The sequence below is a fragment of the Dendronephthya gigantea genome, unplaced genomic scaffold, assembly GCF_004324835.1.
Source record: "Dendronephthya gigantea isolate DGI-Jeju-01 unplaced genomic scaffold, DenGig_1.0 000036F, whole genome shotgun sequence".
Taxonomy (NCBI): domain Eukaryota; kingdom Metazoa; phylum Cnidaria; class Anthozoa; order Malacalcyonacea; family Nephtheidae; genus Dendronephthya; species Dendronephthya gigantea.
Window position 1 is genome coordinate 944,741 of NW_021163046.1, and position 13,635 is coordinate 958,375.

The following is a 13,635-nucleotide window of genomic DNA, read 5'->3' on the forward strand; positions in this document are numbered from 1 at the left end:
AATATAATTAAATATTAATCGAAAATAAAGCTTTGAGATTAAAAGAGAAAGTTCTGAGATATTTACGATGTGCTTCTTTTCACAGGAGCATCAGCGAGTGAACACATGTACTCAAATGCCATAGAAAAACCTTTTGTAATATCAGACTGTACAAAGTAAAAAGCAGATGAACTTATATTACTTGATAAGTGTGATGTATCGTCGTGATTCTCAGATAAAAGAGAGAAAGAAAAATGAAAGTAAAATGAAAATTGTGACATAAATTCAGCGTAAACGCCTCTCGTTCCCGGGAACTTTAAGCTTTAACTCCCTATATTACTCCCGAAATTCGGATTCCACGTGGCAGTGGCGTAGTTAGCATCGATAATTGAGGGGAGGCATATTCATATATTCATCTTAACAGACTGTAAAGTCGGGTGACTCAGGTTAATCAAATATTTCCCCACTTTTTCTCGACGAATTTCGCTCCAATACGACTGATTAAACAAGCGCGAGATACCTTGAACTGCTACAAGTATTTTCAAACAAAATCTACAAGATTTAGCAGCTAACGTTTGACTTATAACATCAGGTAGAAGCAACAACACCGGCCCTTTATTATTGCTTTTGATGCAAATTGCGATGGGTTGATGTATGTACATTTAGCAAAACAAATTCTTTAACTCAACTTTGTAAGTGATAAGCCTGTCTCTTAACATCTTCCCGAATCTTTAATTTAAGAAATCATCTTTAAAATCTCTGATCCTTCCCACTAGCTCAAAAGCTAATCACTATTGCTGCTTTGATCTTCCCAAATCCCTATAGTACGTGAATGTGTAAACCTCGTTCATTATATTAATCCAATCCTCTGCTGTTAATTGTTCTGCATGCGAGTAAACAAACGGCCGCATTATTTTGACAGATTACAGCTTATTGTGTTTTACTGACTAAGGTCATGTGCATACGGTAACGTTTTCGAGCGTTTTAACATTCGTTAAGAGGCTGTTTACGTGATCCCGCTTAGCCGAGATTCAACGAAGCGAGATGACTTTGTCACTTTGAGGTATTGAAATAATTATATAACATGATTCTGGTCGTGGTGAAGTAATTTTTGAAGTGTAATTAACGCATTTCTAAAAACATTTGAACACATTTCTAACGACTTACTATGACAAATAAATCACAATAATTGTGGCAAATCATTGCACAGTTTCCTGGCCTTATTTGTCTGCTCTTAAATCCGACTTCATTATTCCGAGATATTAATTGTAAATTTTCAAGGTTACTAGGTGAAGACATTCTGCGTCTAAATTGGAGTAAAAAAGTTTAGTCTCACTTTAAACATTGGCCTAATTTCAAAAAGCATCGTGCTTCATCAATTTCAATGACAATTATATTTTCGCCCCATTACTAGGCATCAGCTATATTTTTCTAACTTACCTAAATCTTCTCTTTTACGTCATGATAAAACACTTTCACCATGCAGCATTATTCGAACCATAAATTTGGAAGTTGCGAGACCATTCTCGTCACCCCGAGACTATTTGCTCTTGGGATAACTGACGTTATTTTTATTTTACTTAAACCTTTTTCAAGTTCATAATGAAAAACATTCCTTTCATAATTTAACCCTTCCGCTTAAGACATGCGAGAAACCAAAAACTACGGCGCCATAGTCAAACTTGCAAGAGGAGCCTCTTTCCTCGAAACAGGACAAGAGGGCGAGAACCGATAGATTGACGTGTCACGCAGTGGATACGACTCCAAAAGTCGAAGGCTTAGAACATATGACATTGCTCTATAATTGAGTATGTTCATATATTCATCATATGCATCGTGATTTTAATTTAAATTTATATTTCACTCATAGGTTTTCCTCTTTTCCTTTAAGATATATAATATCGTCAAACGCTTAATTTAAAACCAATCTTGTTGAATAAACATGTTGTTCTAATATTGTTCTCATGCATGCTGTTATATCTAAGGCAAGGAAGGTTTAGAATAGCAATACAGGCTTATAAATTCATATGTGATTATAATAGTGTTATAGATGATCAGGACTTGACCGACATGCTAATTGGATATTGATTTCTTTAGTATAATTAAAATATTTCGGTTCATCAGTTCATTGTCATCAATTTTCCTGAAAACATTATTCTCGTCCAATATGTTTTCTTGAGACCATGTATCTTTTCACCCTATTAGTTAATGTAAAAATTCGCTGAATATTCAGATGCTGATATGACGCAAAAAAGCTGGATAGATGACGTAATAATTATGATGTAATCACAAAGAGAGCTTGACTCTGACACGTTGTACATTTTACAGTAACTTTATTGGGAAATTTTGAAAAGATAGTGCGCACAAATACAACAAAACAGTGTCAAATACTAGTCATAAAAGTGGTGATGCGTGATAAAAAAAATTTCATGTATCGTTATAATAATTAATTGCGTGTCTTTAAGACTAAAATTCGCTTCATGAATGCTATACAGGGTGTCCCAAAACTCCCCAAAACTATTGAAATCACCTATTGTTAAAATTTGAATGACTTGTTCGGAAAGTTCAAGACTTGTCGAAGGTGATGGTGCTTGGGTTGTAAATACTGCTATCCTTATTTGTAAAGTGTGTACATAAACAAATTTAACTGTCATCATACATAAAAACGCTTATGTCAAACAGTTATACATTTTGTTGGTCCCAACAGGCTGCTTGGGCATTCAAACTCCAGCTATGACATTGTTATATGGGTGATTTCAATGGTTTAGGGTTTTTAGGACACCTTGTACAGAATGTACAGTGCATGCGTAAGATAAGATAGATAAGCCTTTTTGATTGCCTTAACCAGCTCTTTATATAATGAGCATTCGTGAACGGAACTATTTAAATATTCTTAATTTTAATATTTTAATATTCATTCTTTTATCGTGAAGTTCATCTATAATATAAACTAAGGAGCCAGAATTGTCTTTTTCGGCAAAGGTTAACCCAGGCGTCAGTTTGATGAGAGCAATATCGTTGCTGTCGTCGTACAGAACACACTCGAATAGTCCCAATTCTTCTCCATCTATATAATAGCACTTGGTTTTTTACAGCTTTTACAGATTATAACTGCAGTCATTTCTCTGACTTCTCGGAAGCATGTAAGGGGGGTGATTTTCATTCTTCACTTTTGCCATGTATGTTTTACATAACTGTTCACGTCTGCACTCTAAAGTTGGTATTTTGGCTAGGCAGATCGCCTCGTCATAATTATTAACTGAGGGGTAAATAATCTGAAGTGCTCTTTTCTGTATGGACTCGATCTCCATCTCCGTCTGCATCTCTCTCTCCATCTCCATCTCCATCTCCATCTCCATCTCCATCTCCATATCCATATCCACCTCCACCTCCACCACCACCTCCATCCCCGCCCCCGCCTCCGCCTTCATCTCATCTTCATCTTCATCATCTTAAATATATATATATATATATATATATATATATATATATATATATATATATATATATATTTATACACCCATTTGCAAAAACGTTGGCCGCAGATAGATAGATACTCGAAGTCTAATTAGAATTGCATATGATTACATTTGCATGGGATTTCTATATTACACAACATATGCAATTCTAATTAGATTTCGAGTATCTATCTATCTATCTATCTGCGGCCAACGTTTTTGCAAATGGGGGTATAGGTGTATATATAAGTATATAGGTGTGTATATATTATATAATATATATATATAATATTATATATATATATATATATATATACAGCTATATATAAAGCTATGTACGTCTTAACGAACCTTTCTGATAAATAATAAGCCTTTAGATGCATATCCCGTGAACTTCAACATTTTGAGTGTCTTACAAGACGTTTTAATTAAAGTGCCTATATCACTCGTGGGATCTTTATGCATTTGAAAAGAACGTAAAAAGTTAGTTAATATATTAAAAAACGTTTTTTGATTTAGTGCAATAATTTCGAAGATACAAGCCTCTAAACTACCTGCGGTTCCTGAGTCCCAACCTCCGGGGTTTAAACACGGCTATTCAATTTGAAACTGCCCAATGTTTACAGGAGCCTGGGACTCAGGAACTGCAAGTAGTTTAAAGGCTAGTATCTTCAAAATTATTGCACTAAATCAAAAAACTTTTTTATTATATTAACTAACTTTTTACATTCTTTTCAAACGCATAAAGATTCCACGAGTGATATAGGCACTTTAATATATAGTTGAAGAAAAGGACTTATTACCGATGTTATAGGTATTATTAGGTGATGTTTATGAGATGAGCTTTATTACTCACGTTATATATCAGACACTATGTGTATCAGCATGGATTATGGGATAATAACTGCCAAAAGTGTAAAAATCACTTCCTTTCGACGTTTTCCACCGTCAGGATATTCGTCAGTAGAGTTATAATGATCTTGTCTATTTTAGACAGTTTTATATTATTTTACTCGATGTTAGGTTGTTATATATAGGATACGCTGCTAGTGACACCGCTCCTAAAAATTTCCAAATATGTTTACCGGTTAATGTAACAATACCTTTATCAATAAGATCTGCCAGTTTAAAATATTCTTCAGCTTTCTCTTCGTCATCCAAATCAGTATATACGCGACCCAGGTTTCTGTAAGTAGCAGCAACATCAGCGTGGTTTCCTCCTAATTTTTCTAAACGAATTTTCAGTGCCAGTTGATAGTATTCGATTGCCTTTTCTTCATCACCTTTAATATTCCACATCGTACCCAGGCAATTGTATGTAGTAGCAACGTCAATATGATCTGGCCCTAATTGTTCTAATTGAATGTTCAGTGCCTGTTGATAATATTCTTCAGCTTTCTCTTCGTCACCCAAATCAATATATACATCACCCAGGTTTCTGTAAGTAGCAGCAACATCAGCATGGTTTCCTCCTAATTTTTCTAAACGAATTTTTAGCGCCAGTTGATGGTATTCGATTGCCTTCTCTTCATCACCTTTAATATTCCACATCATACCCAGGCAATGGTATGTAGTAGCAACGTCAATATGATCTGGCCCTAATTGTTCTAATCTAATTTTCAGTGCTCGTTGATAATATTCGCCGCCTTTCTCCAGATCATGCTTTTTACAATATACAGAACCCAGGCATTGGTAGGACATAGCCACATCAAAATGATTTTGTCCTAAGTTTGCCAATCGAATTTTCAGTGCTTGTTGATGATATTCCTCAGCTTGTTTATGATCACCCTTATTATGATATACAGAACCCAGGTTGTGGTAGGACCTAGCAACATGAATATGGTTTGGTCCTAATTTTTCCAATTGAATTTTCAGTGCTTGTTGATAGTATTCCTCAGCTTTTTTAAGATCACCCTTATTAGAGTAAAGTCTACCCAGGTTGAGATATGCACCAGCAACGTCAACATGGCTTGGTCCGAATTGTTGTAATTGAATTTCCAGGCCTCGGTGATAATAATCACTTGCTTGTTCCAAATCACCTTTATCGAAACACACAAAACCAAGGTTGATGTATGAACGAGCAACGTCAACATGATCTGGACCTAATTGTTCCAATCGAATCTCTAGGGCCCGTTGATTATAATCACTGGCCTTTTCCAGATCGCCTTTGTCATGACAAACAACACCCAGGTTGCTATAAGTGCGAGCAACATCAATATGGTTCTCTCCTAATTGTTCTAATTTAATTTTCAGCGATCGTTGATAATAATCCAAGGCTTGTTCCAGATCACCTTTTTCTCTACACACATTTCCCAGGTTGTTATATGAAGCTGCAACGTCAACATGATTCGGTGTTAATTGTTGTAATTGAATTTCGAGTGCCCTTTGATAAAATTCAACTGCCTGTTCGAAATCACCTTTATCATAAAACACACCACCCAGATTGTTGTATGAAACAGCAACGTTAATGTCGTTTGATCCTAAATGTTCTAAAGCAATTTTCAGCGCCTTTTTATGATAATTCAAAGATTGTTTCTGATCACCCTTCTCATTACATACAAGACCTAGGGAGTTGTAACAACCAAAAAGGTTAATATCATTTGGCTCAAATTGTTCTAATGCCATTTTCATTGCTTGTTGAAGAAATTCCTCTGACAGTTTAAACTCGGAAAAGTCACGTAATATGTCTCCAAAGAACTGATAAACACTTATTGTTTCAGGATTTAGACCTGCTATATTTAAGCCATCATTTGGAAAGAGTTTTTTAATTTCTGCGTTAAATGCTTTTAAATGTGAAATCAATTTAATTTTATCTTTCCTATCCTCGAAGTAATACAATATTTTTAACACTTTGCGGGCTACTGCTTCTAAATGATTATGGATTGTTTTCTTTCTTTTTCTTGGAACTTCGGTTTCAGAAGCATTATCAATTTTAGGTTCTTTCGGAAGACAAAATATTTTCACTGCTTCGTGTACAACCCGATGAAGACGGATATCGCTCTCCTTATTCCTAACATGAACAAACAATGAGCAGTCTTTTATTGGAAGAATGATATCCTCTGCATCCAACTCTTCTTCTTCCTGCTGAATGTATTTCACAACAAGATCAAGTGGTAGTGGTTCAAACGATATCAAAGAGAAAAGGTTGAATGCATGTCCAAGAATTTTGTTTTTTTCCGCGCATTTTCTAACGGCTAAAAGCACAGCTGCACTCATGGTGGATGAATATGCTGCTGAATTTGTCTGCCGAAGACGCTCTTCTGTTAATTCTATTTTCCCCTTTTCAAGCTTTTTTAGGTAATCTCGCCAAGAAAAATCTGGGCAGCTCTCGATGACTTGTCCCATATACACGGCTGCGGCAGCCATTGCCAGTGGTTGACAATCTAACTTCTCTGCCACCTCATCTAGTAATGAATCACTGACATCAGTTCTTGATAACAGGGCAAGAAGCTGGCGACACTCTCGGTCATTCATACCGAGACTAAGTGAAATATGTTTACTTGACAAGCTGTCGGAAGGAACTGCATTTCTGTTTTGTGTCGTCACTATGATTTGACCGTTATTCCAAACATCGTCGCCCATCAGAGGCAGTAGTGGGGAAATGAGCTCAAGATTTTCCACATTGTCGACGATAATCCACCACTTCTTCCAATTCTTAATTCTATTGGATATTTGCGATCTCAAATCTTTTATTTTCTCATCCTTTGGTTTAGAAAAGCTGGAACGATTTTTTAATACGCTTTCGTCGCAATTTAGCTTACGACAAAGATATTCATAGGAATATAAAAGAGAATCTGAATCTTTTCCGTTCAATGTCATCACAAACATTGCTTCGTCCTTCGCATGAACATCTTTGCAAATAACATCACAAACTTGTCTGGCGAGTTGAGATTTTCCACTTCCTGGATTCCCAGAGATGTAAAAATATGTAAGTTTGCCATCGTTATCACTGCGCAACTTTTCAAGATCTTTTCTTACCTCGTGTATCTTGTCAGAACGAGAAACAAATTCATGAGTTGGCTTGGGTGGTAGAATTTGGAAGGATTTATAGAGATTTTTAATTCGAACGACTTCGTTGCTTGACAGTTCTAATGCATTCAATCATTTATAACATTTGTTGTCTTGGTTTGAAAGTTTGCATCAACGAGCGTTTTTTCAGGTTCATGAGCTAATTCATTTCGTAGCTCTCTCAGATTATCGATTTCAGTTTTTTGCGTTGGATTAAGGCTTGAACCAATCGAGTTGGAATAAAGAATTGCATCAAAAAGTACAGTACAATCCCAATCAGTTGTATTTCCATGATTAAATTTGGACTGAAGCATTGATTTATTTGGTCTTTTTCGTGATTTCTCGAAATTAAACAACTGAATACCACTTACGTTTGTGTCATCCCATGCTCCAAGAGAAGCCTGGTAACGTTTGTTCCATTCCTGAATAAAGAAACTTCTCAATTCCTTCCTGACAACATCACTGACAATGTAGTCTGCTCGAATGTAGTTTTGTCTTTCCTCGCTTTCCCATGGAATACCGGACATTTTTGGCCGCTAAAAATTGAAGAACGTTGTTAACTGCGACTCAAGCTAAGAATCAGCTGTTCGATGGTTGATTAATAAATTGAGAGCTTGGCAATTTCCCTTTCGGCTTCAATATTGCGTTCAATAAAAATAATGAATAATATCAATTTAAAAAACTTGTCTGTAAGAGAAGATAGACACGAGCATTGTCTCAATATAAGAGAGAAAATCAACAGATGACAAATATGATCGTGATAAGACAGACAATTATTCTGAAGCATGAATTTCAACATACGCCATTTTCTTATAGGTTTGTGAAGTACTCACCAATGTGATGATATATTCTTCACTTTTTAAGTCATGTTCTAAAAACGAAAGATCAATCACAACATGAAATTTATATCATTCTGCATGATTATGCGGTCTACTGGTCTTGTTGTTGTGTGGAAGATAATGGTTGTTTTTAAAGGGTTTACTAAGCAAGTATGTAGTTTTCACCACTCATTTTATTATGCAATTATAATTGTTATATTTTAGTTCGAAAAAAAGATCAAATTGGCAAAACCTCTCTCACACAGCACTCGTAGAGTGCAAATAACTTGCCTTATAAGCGACTAATTGAAAATGGAGTTTCCTTTTTGGTTCTCCATATTGCATTCAAATGAGATGTGATAAAATCAATTCAACAAACTTGTGTGCGACAGAAGATAGACACGAGCAATGTGTAAATATAAGAGAGAAAATAAACAGACGGCAAAACTCATTGTGATACGACAGACGATGATTCTGAAGCATGAATTTCAACAAACGCGATCTATTGCGTGGGTGAGGAATGGTTTGTGTTTATACGTTGCTTCTGATCGTCATATCTCAAAGAAACATGCGTCAAAAACTAATAAAACAATTGCAAGCTCTTATAGGTTTTTGAAGCACTCACCAACTTGATGATATATTCTTCACTTTTTTACTCGTATTCTAAACAAGAAAGATGAATTATAACATGAAATTTATATCACGCTGATTATGCGGTCTACTGGTCTTGTTGTTCTGTGCAAGATAATGGTTGTTTTAAAATATTTACCAAGCGAGTTTGTAGTTTTTACCACTCATTTATTTCATGTTATGTGATTGCAATGGGTATGCATTACATTTAGGAAAAAAGAGAACTGATCCAAAGTGAATAAAATCGTCTCACACTCACACAATCAGTGAATGCTGTGACAACTCTGCTCTTACAATGACGTAATTTACATGTTCACTAAAGCCATGCATTCCACAAATAACAAGTTTTGAAATGTTCGTTATCATCATTTGTGTATCTCAAAACATGCAGGCGTCATTTTATGTAATCGTTTTACACAATGTTGTGAATTATGTGAAATAAAGAAAATATTGCAGATGTGGACATATGGTTGAGTTTTTGTTTGACTGTCTAAATCTGCCATCACCCACAAAACGAAACGAATATCAGTTCGCCCCATTATCCACAAATATATTTATATTTATACATAAAGCTTCTCCTTTAGTAAGTTGACTGAAATCATGTTATAGTAACTATTTACAACAATCGAAGTTTCAGCCAAGTTCCACAAATAACAATTTTTAAAGAAACGTACCATCATATATGCATCTTAAAACAAACTTCATTACATATTTGCAAATTCGTTTGGGCCCAGCTTGACTGTGTTTAAGACTATAGGATTGAAAATCCCTGATAATCAGATCTTGCACCCGAGAAGTGCTGGTGAAATACCCAACATTAAAATACTTTCAGCCTACAGATTCAAGCCACTATGTGAGTAGAAAAGTATCGTGAAAGTGGACATGTTATTTCTGTCAATCACCCAAAGTTTACATGTTTCAGGTAATAAGGAATAATAAATAATAAAATGTCGCGTTATTACCAGCGATGAACCGAACGATGCTGGTTTTGATAAAACTAAGAACTGTGTAAATAAGTTATTTCAAGAAACACAAATATATTGGAAAAAAAGCTTCATTTCCGAAACTAATGAATTTCAACATACGCCATCTATTGCGTGGGTGGTGAATAGTTTGATTTTATGAGTTGCTTCCGAATGTCATATCTCAAAGAATCATGCGTCAAAAACTAATAAAACATATTCTTATTTGTTTGTGAAGTACTCACCAACTTGATGATATATTCTTCAGTTTTTAACTCATATTCTAAACGAGAAAGATAAATTATAACATGAAATTTATATCATGCTGATTACGTGGTCTACTGGTCTTGTTGTTCCGTGCAAGATAATGTTTGTTTTGAAATACTTACCCAGCGAATTTGTAGTTTTCACCACTCATTTATTTCATGTTATGTGAGTGTAATGGGTCTGCATTACATTTAGGAAAAAGGAGATGATCTGATCCAAAGTTAGTAAAATCTTCTCACACTCAAACAATCGGTGAATAATGTGATAACTCTGCTCTTAAAATGACGTAATTTGCATGTTCACTAAAGCCATGCATTCCACAAATAACTAGTTTTGAAACAAACTTTATCATCATTTGTGTATCTCAAAACATGCGTCATTTCGTGCGATCGTTTTACCGCAATTATGTTTGGTTTGGCGCATCTTTTATAGTGCGGTGGTAGTTTTATGAAAACTGAGAACTTGTAAATAAGTTAATATACTGAACTAATGAATTTCAACATACGCCATCTATTGCGTGGGTGGTGAATAGTTTGATTTTATGCCTTGCTTCTGAATGTCATATCTCAAAGAATTCCCTTTCCAATCGGGAAAGTAATTTAAACGAGGAAGAAATTTCAATTATATTAATTTTGGTATGCTGTGTAAATTTATTTCACATAGCAATTTATTTTACAAACAGGAAAGTAAACCGAATCAGATCAGAATTGGGTCAGAATGGAATATAACAATTTTGACGCTTTGATAAAATAATTGAATACTCGATAGCTCTATATAGGGTATACCCAGTCTTTTTGTTATATACTTAATGTAGATATCGATCGAAACTGGCCAGAAGCGCAAGTCGTAGTCAAGTGGACGAAACTATCGTCTGGTGGTAGGTAAGTTACCTAAACGTTTTATTTCAAATAATCTTAAAGAATAAAATAACCGATAATTTGAGCAGGTAGTTGCTGTATTTACACGAAGAAATGCTTGAAAATCTTACTCTATTTAACGGAAAGCCTTTGTTTTCGTTATGAATCTTTATACTTTAGTTAACTGTCTAAATTCTTGCGTCTCAATTTCCCCTCCTTCGAAAGTAAATTCATGATATTCTCGACCTTGATAATATACACAAGACATAATTATGTATATACGTATTACTTACAGATATATCAACTCTTGTGTCGCCAAACTTCATTAATTTTAACCAGATTCAAGTATGTTTTAAATAGCAGTTCGAGCTGCTTTATATTTTATATGCACATGCAGGGAAACTGTTATGAGATGACAGTTGAAACTAAAATTAATGAAAATGGCTCAGCTTGATGTCTCAATAACTTAGCAGTCAAACCGACTTCTAAGTGCTAATTAAAATTTTCATTGTTCAAGTAAATTATCTCTTAAGTTGAAGGCTTTCAATTTTTCCATGTTTGATACCAAACGTTCCATACTTGTCATTTGTATATAATAATGTCTTCACAATATATCTGTCTTGTGTGCAGGATCAAGTCATGCATTCCATGAATGACGGGTTTTGAAACAAATAATACTTTCATAGTTCTCATAGAATCATGCGTCAAAACTAATATAACATACCCTAATAGATTAATCAATTGCTCACCAACTTGATGATATATTCTTCACTTTTTAACTCATATTCTAAACAAGAAAGATTAATTATAACAAGAAATTTATATCATGTTGATTATAAGATGTCCTGGTCTTGTTATTTTGTGCAAGATATATAGATGCCTTCAAATACCTACCAAGTAAATTCGTATTTTTCACCGCTCATTTATTTCAAGTGTGATGATTGTAATGCCTCAAAACGTGCAGACGTCATTTTTGTGTGATTGTTTTGTGCAATTATATATATTAATATATATATATATTATAATATTATATATATATATATATATATATATATATATATATATATATACAATTAAGTAAAGTATCCAAGAAGAAAGAGTGCTCGATATCAAAATTTAATAGAGCGATTAAAATAAAATAAAATAAAATAAATAAATTTATTTTATTATTATATATATATATATATATATATATATATATATATATATATATATATATATATATATATATATATATATATATATATATTACTGACAGATCTCAAAAACCGACGTTCTTTCGTCAAACGTCACTCAAACCGGATTTAATTCTGTTTTGGAAAGGTATTCGAATTGTATACCTCTCTTCATGATGTCTTATTAACATTCCAGTGATCAAACTAGGCTCAGCACGAGTGCTTATAACTCTAACCTTTACCCTATAATGCACATACTTAAACTGCATACAGTATGCAGCATAAAACTTTGAATTATACTTTTAAGAAACATTTTGCAAAAATGTAATAATACGCGTTGCTTCTGAATGTCACTTGTATTTCTACTGTAATATAACAACGACTTAGTTAACAAGGTCATCCGTCACCGTCTAATGCATTCAGCAAAACAAGTTTGAACGTGTATGCCAAAACAAACCTCAATTTATGTTTTATATAATATGTATCCCTTAATATTAAATTCAGCGATGGCCTACTCGTAAAATAGGGAGCATAAAATGTTTACAGGGCAAGTCCAAATCAAATAATCCCCCGCGCTACTTTGATCGACTCTACAAAAGAACTACGGGAGATACTGTGATTGCGACAATAAATTTTCGTGTGAAATGACCTTTTCAGCACATTTTGCCCAGGCAGAAAAGCATGTTTGCATGATTGGTATGAAATATTCATATGAGTTCAAATGTTTAAATGAGATCTTACCAACTTGATGATCCACTTCTTACTTTATACTTCAATTCTAAAGAAAAAAACAATGATTGTGTTATCGACGGGCTTGGTTGTGACTATAAATACTTGTGACGCCCCCACAAGTCAGCGTTAACTCCCAATATTATATATTGTAAATTTCGTAAATGATCTGCAGAAATAACTGGATGGGTCAGTCATAGTAAGGCAAGATCAGCCTGGAAGGTGGTTGGATTATAGTCCCTATGCTCGAATATCTGACCAATGTGCATCTCTTTAACTTGAGTCTCGTTCTCTTGTGATCTGTTGTGAAGACCAAGAACGACTGTGAATCTTCGTGGTCGAACTACTTGACGTTTCTTGTTAACTGCACAATGAAAAAAAATTATAAACTTTAAAAGAAATGGAGAAGTTATTTGAATGTCTCTAATCGCCACTTATTAACAACGAATTTTCAATTCACCACTCCAGATGTTAGTGCTAAGCCTTAAAATCATTACTCAGTCCTCATTGTTGCCAAGAAATTCCACGTTGCAGTGGCGTAGCTAGCATCGATAATTAAGGGGAGGCATATTCATATATTCATCTTAACAAACTGTAAAGTCGGGTGACTCGGGTTAATCAAATATTTCCACACTTTTTCTCGACGAATTTCGCTCTAATACGACTGATTAAACAAACTCGAGATACCTTGAACTGCTACAAGTATTTTCAAACAAAATCTACAAGATTTAGCAGCTAACGTTTGACTTAAC

The 13,635-nt window shown here is 34.3% G+C and overlaps 1 protein-coding gene across 4 annotated transcripts; it reads right to left on the reverse strand.

Annotated features, from left to right (window-relative positions):
- Positions 1-1,860: 1,860 nt before the first annotated feature.
- LOC114525854 (tetratricopeptide repeat protein 28-like) lies at positions 1,861-11,743 on the reverse strand. 4 transcript variants are annotated; one of them, XR_003687271.1, is made up of 6 exons: positions 11,273-11,357; positions 10,101-10,138; positions 8,889-8,926; positions 8,279-8,316; positions 7,817-7,981; positions 1,861-2,177 (listed from the first exon to the last, which is right to left on the reverse strand). XR_003687271.1 is itself a non-coding variant. In XM_028547312.1 (5 exons), exon 5 carries the CDS (start codon positions 7,263-7,265, stop codon positions 4,437-4,439), a length of 2,829 nt encoding a protein of 942 aa, XP_028403113.1. In that variant the 5' UTR covers positions 7,266-7,981; positions 8,279-8,316; positions 8,889-8,926; positions 10,101-10,138; positions 11,273-11,357; the 3' UTR covers positions 4,220-4,436. The 4 variants fall into 4 exon arrangements, 3 of the variants coding, with proteins under 3 accessions (XP_028403113.1, XP_028403114.1, XP_028403115.1); XM_028547312.1 differs by lacking the exon at positions 1,861-2,177 and having other exon boundaries at positions 4,220-7,981; XM_028547313.1 differs by lacking the exons at positions 1,861-2,177; positions 11,273-11,357 and adding an exon at positions 10,245-10,297 and having other exon boundaries at positions 4,220-7,981.
- Between the last annotated feature and the right edge of the window lie 1,892 nt (positions 11,744-13,635).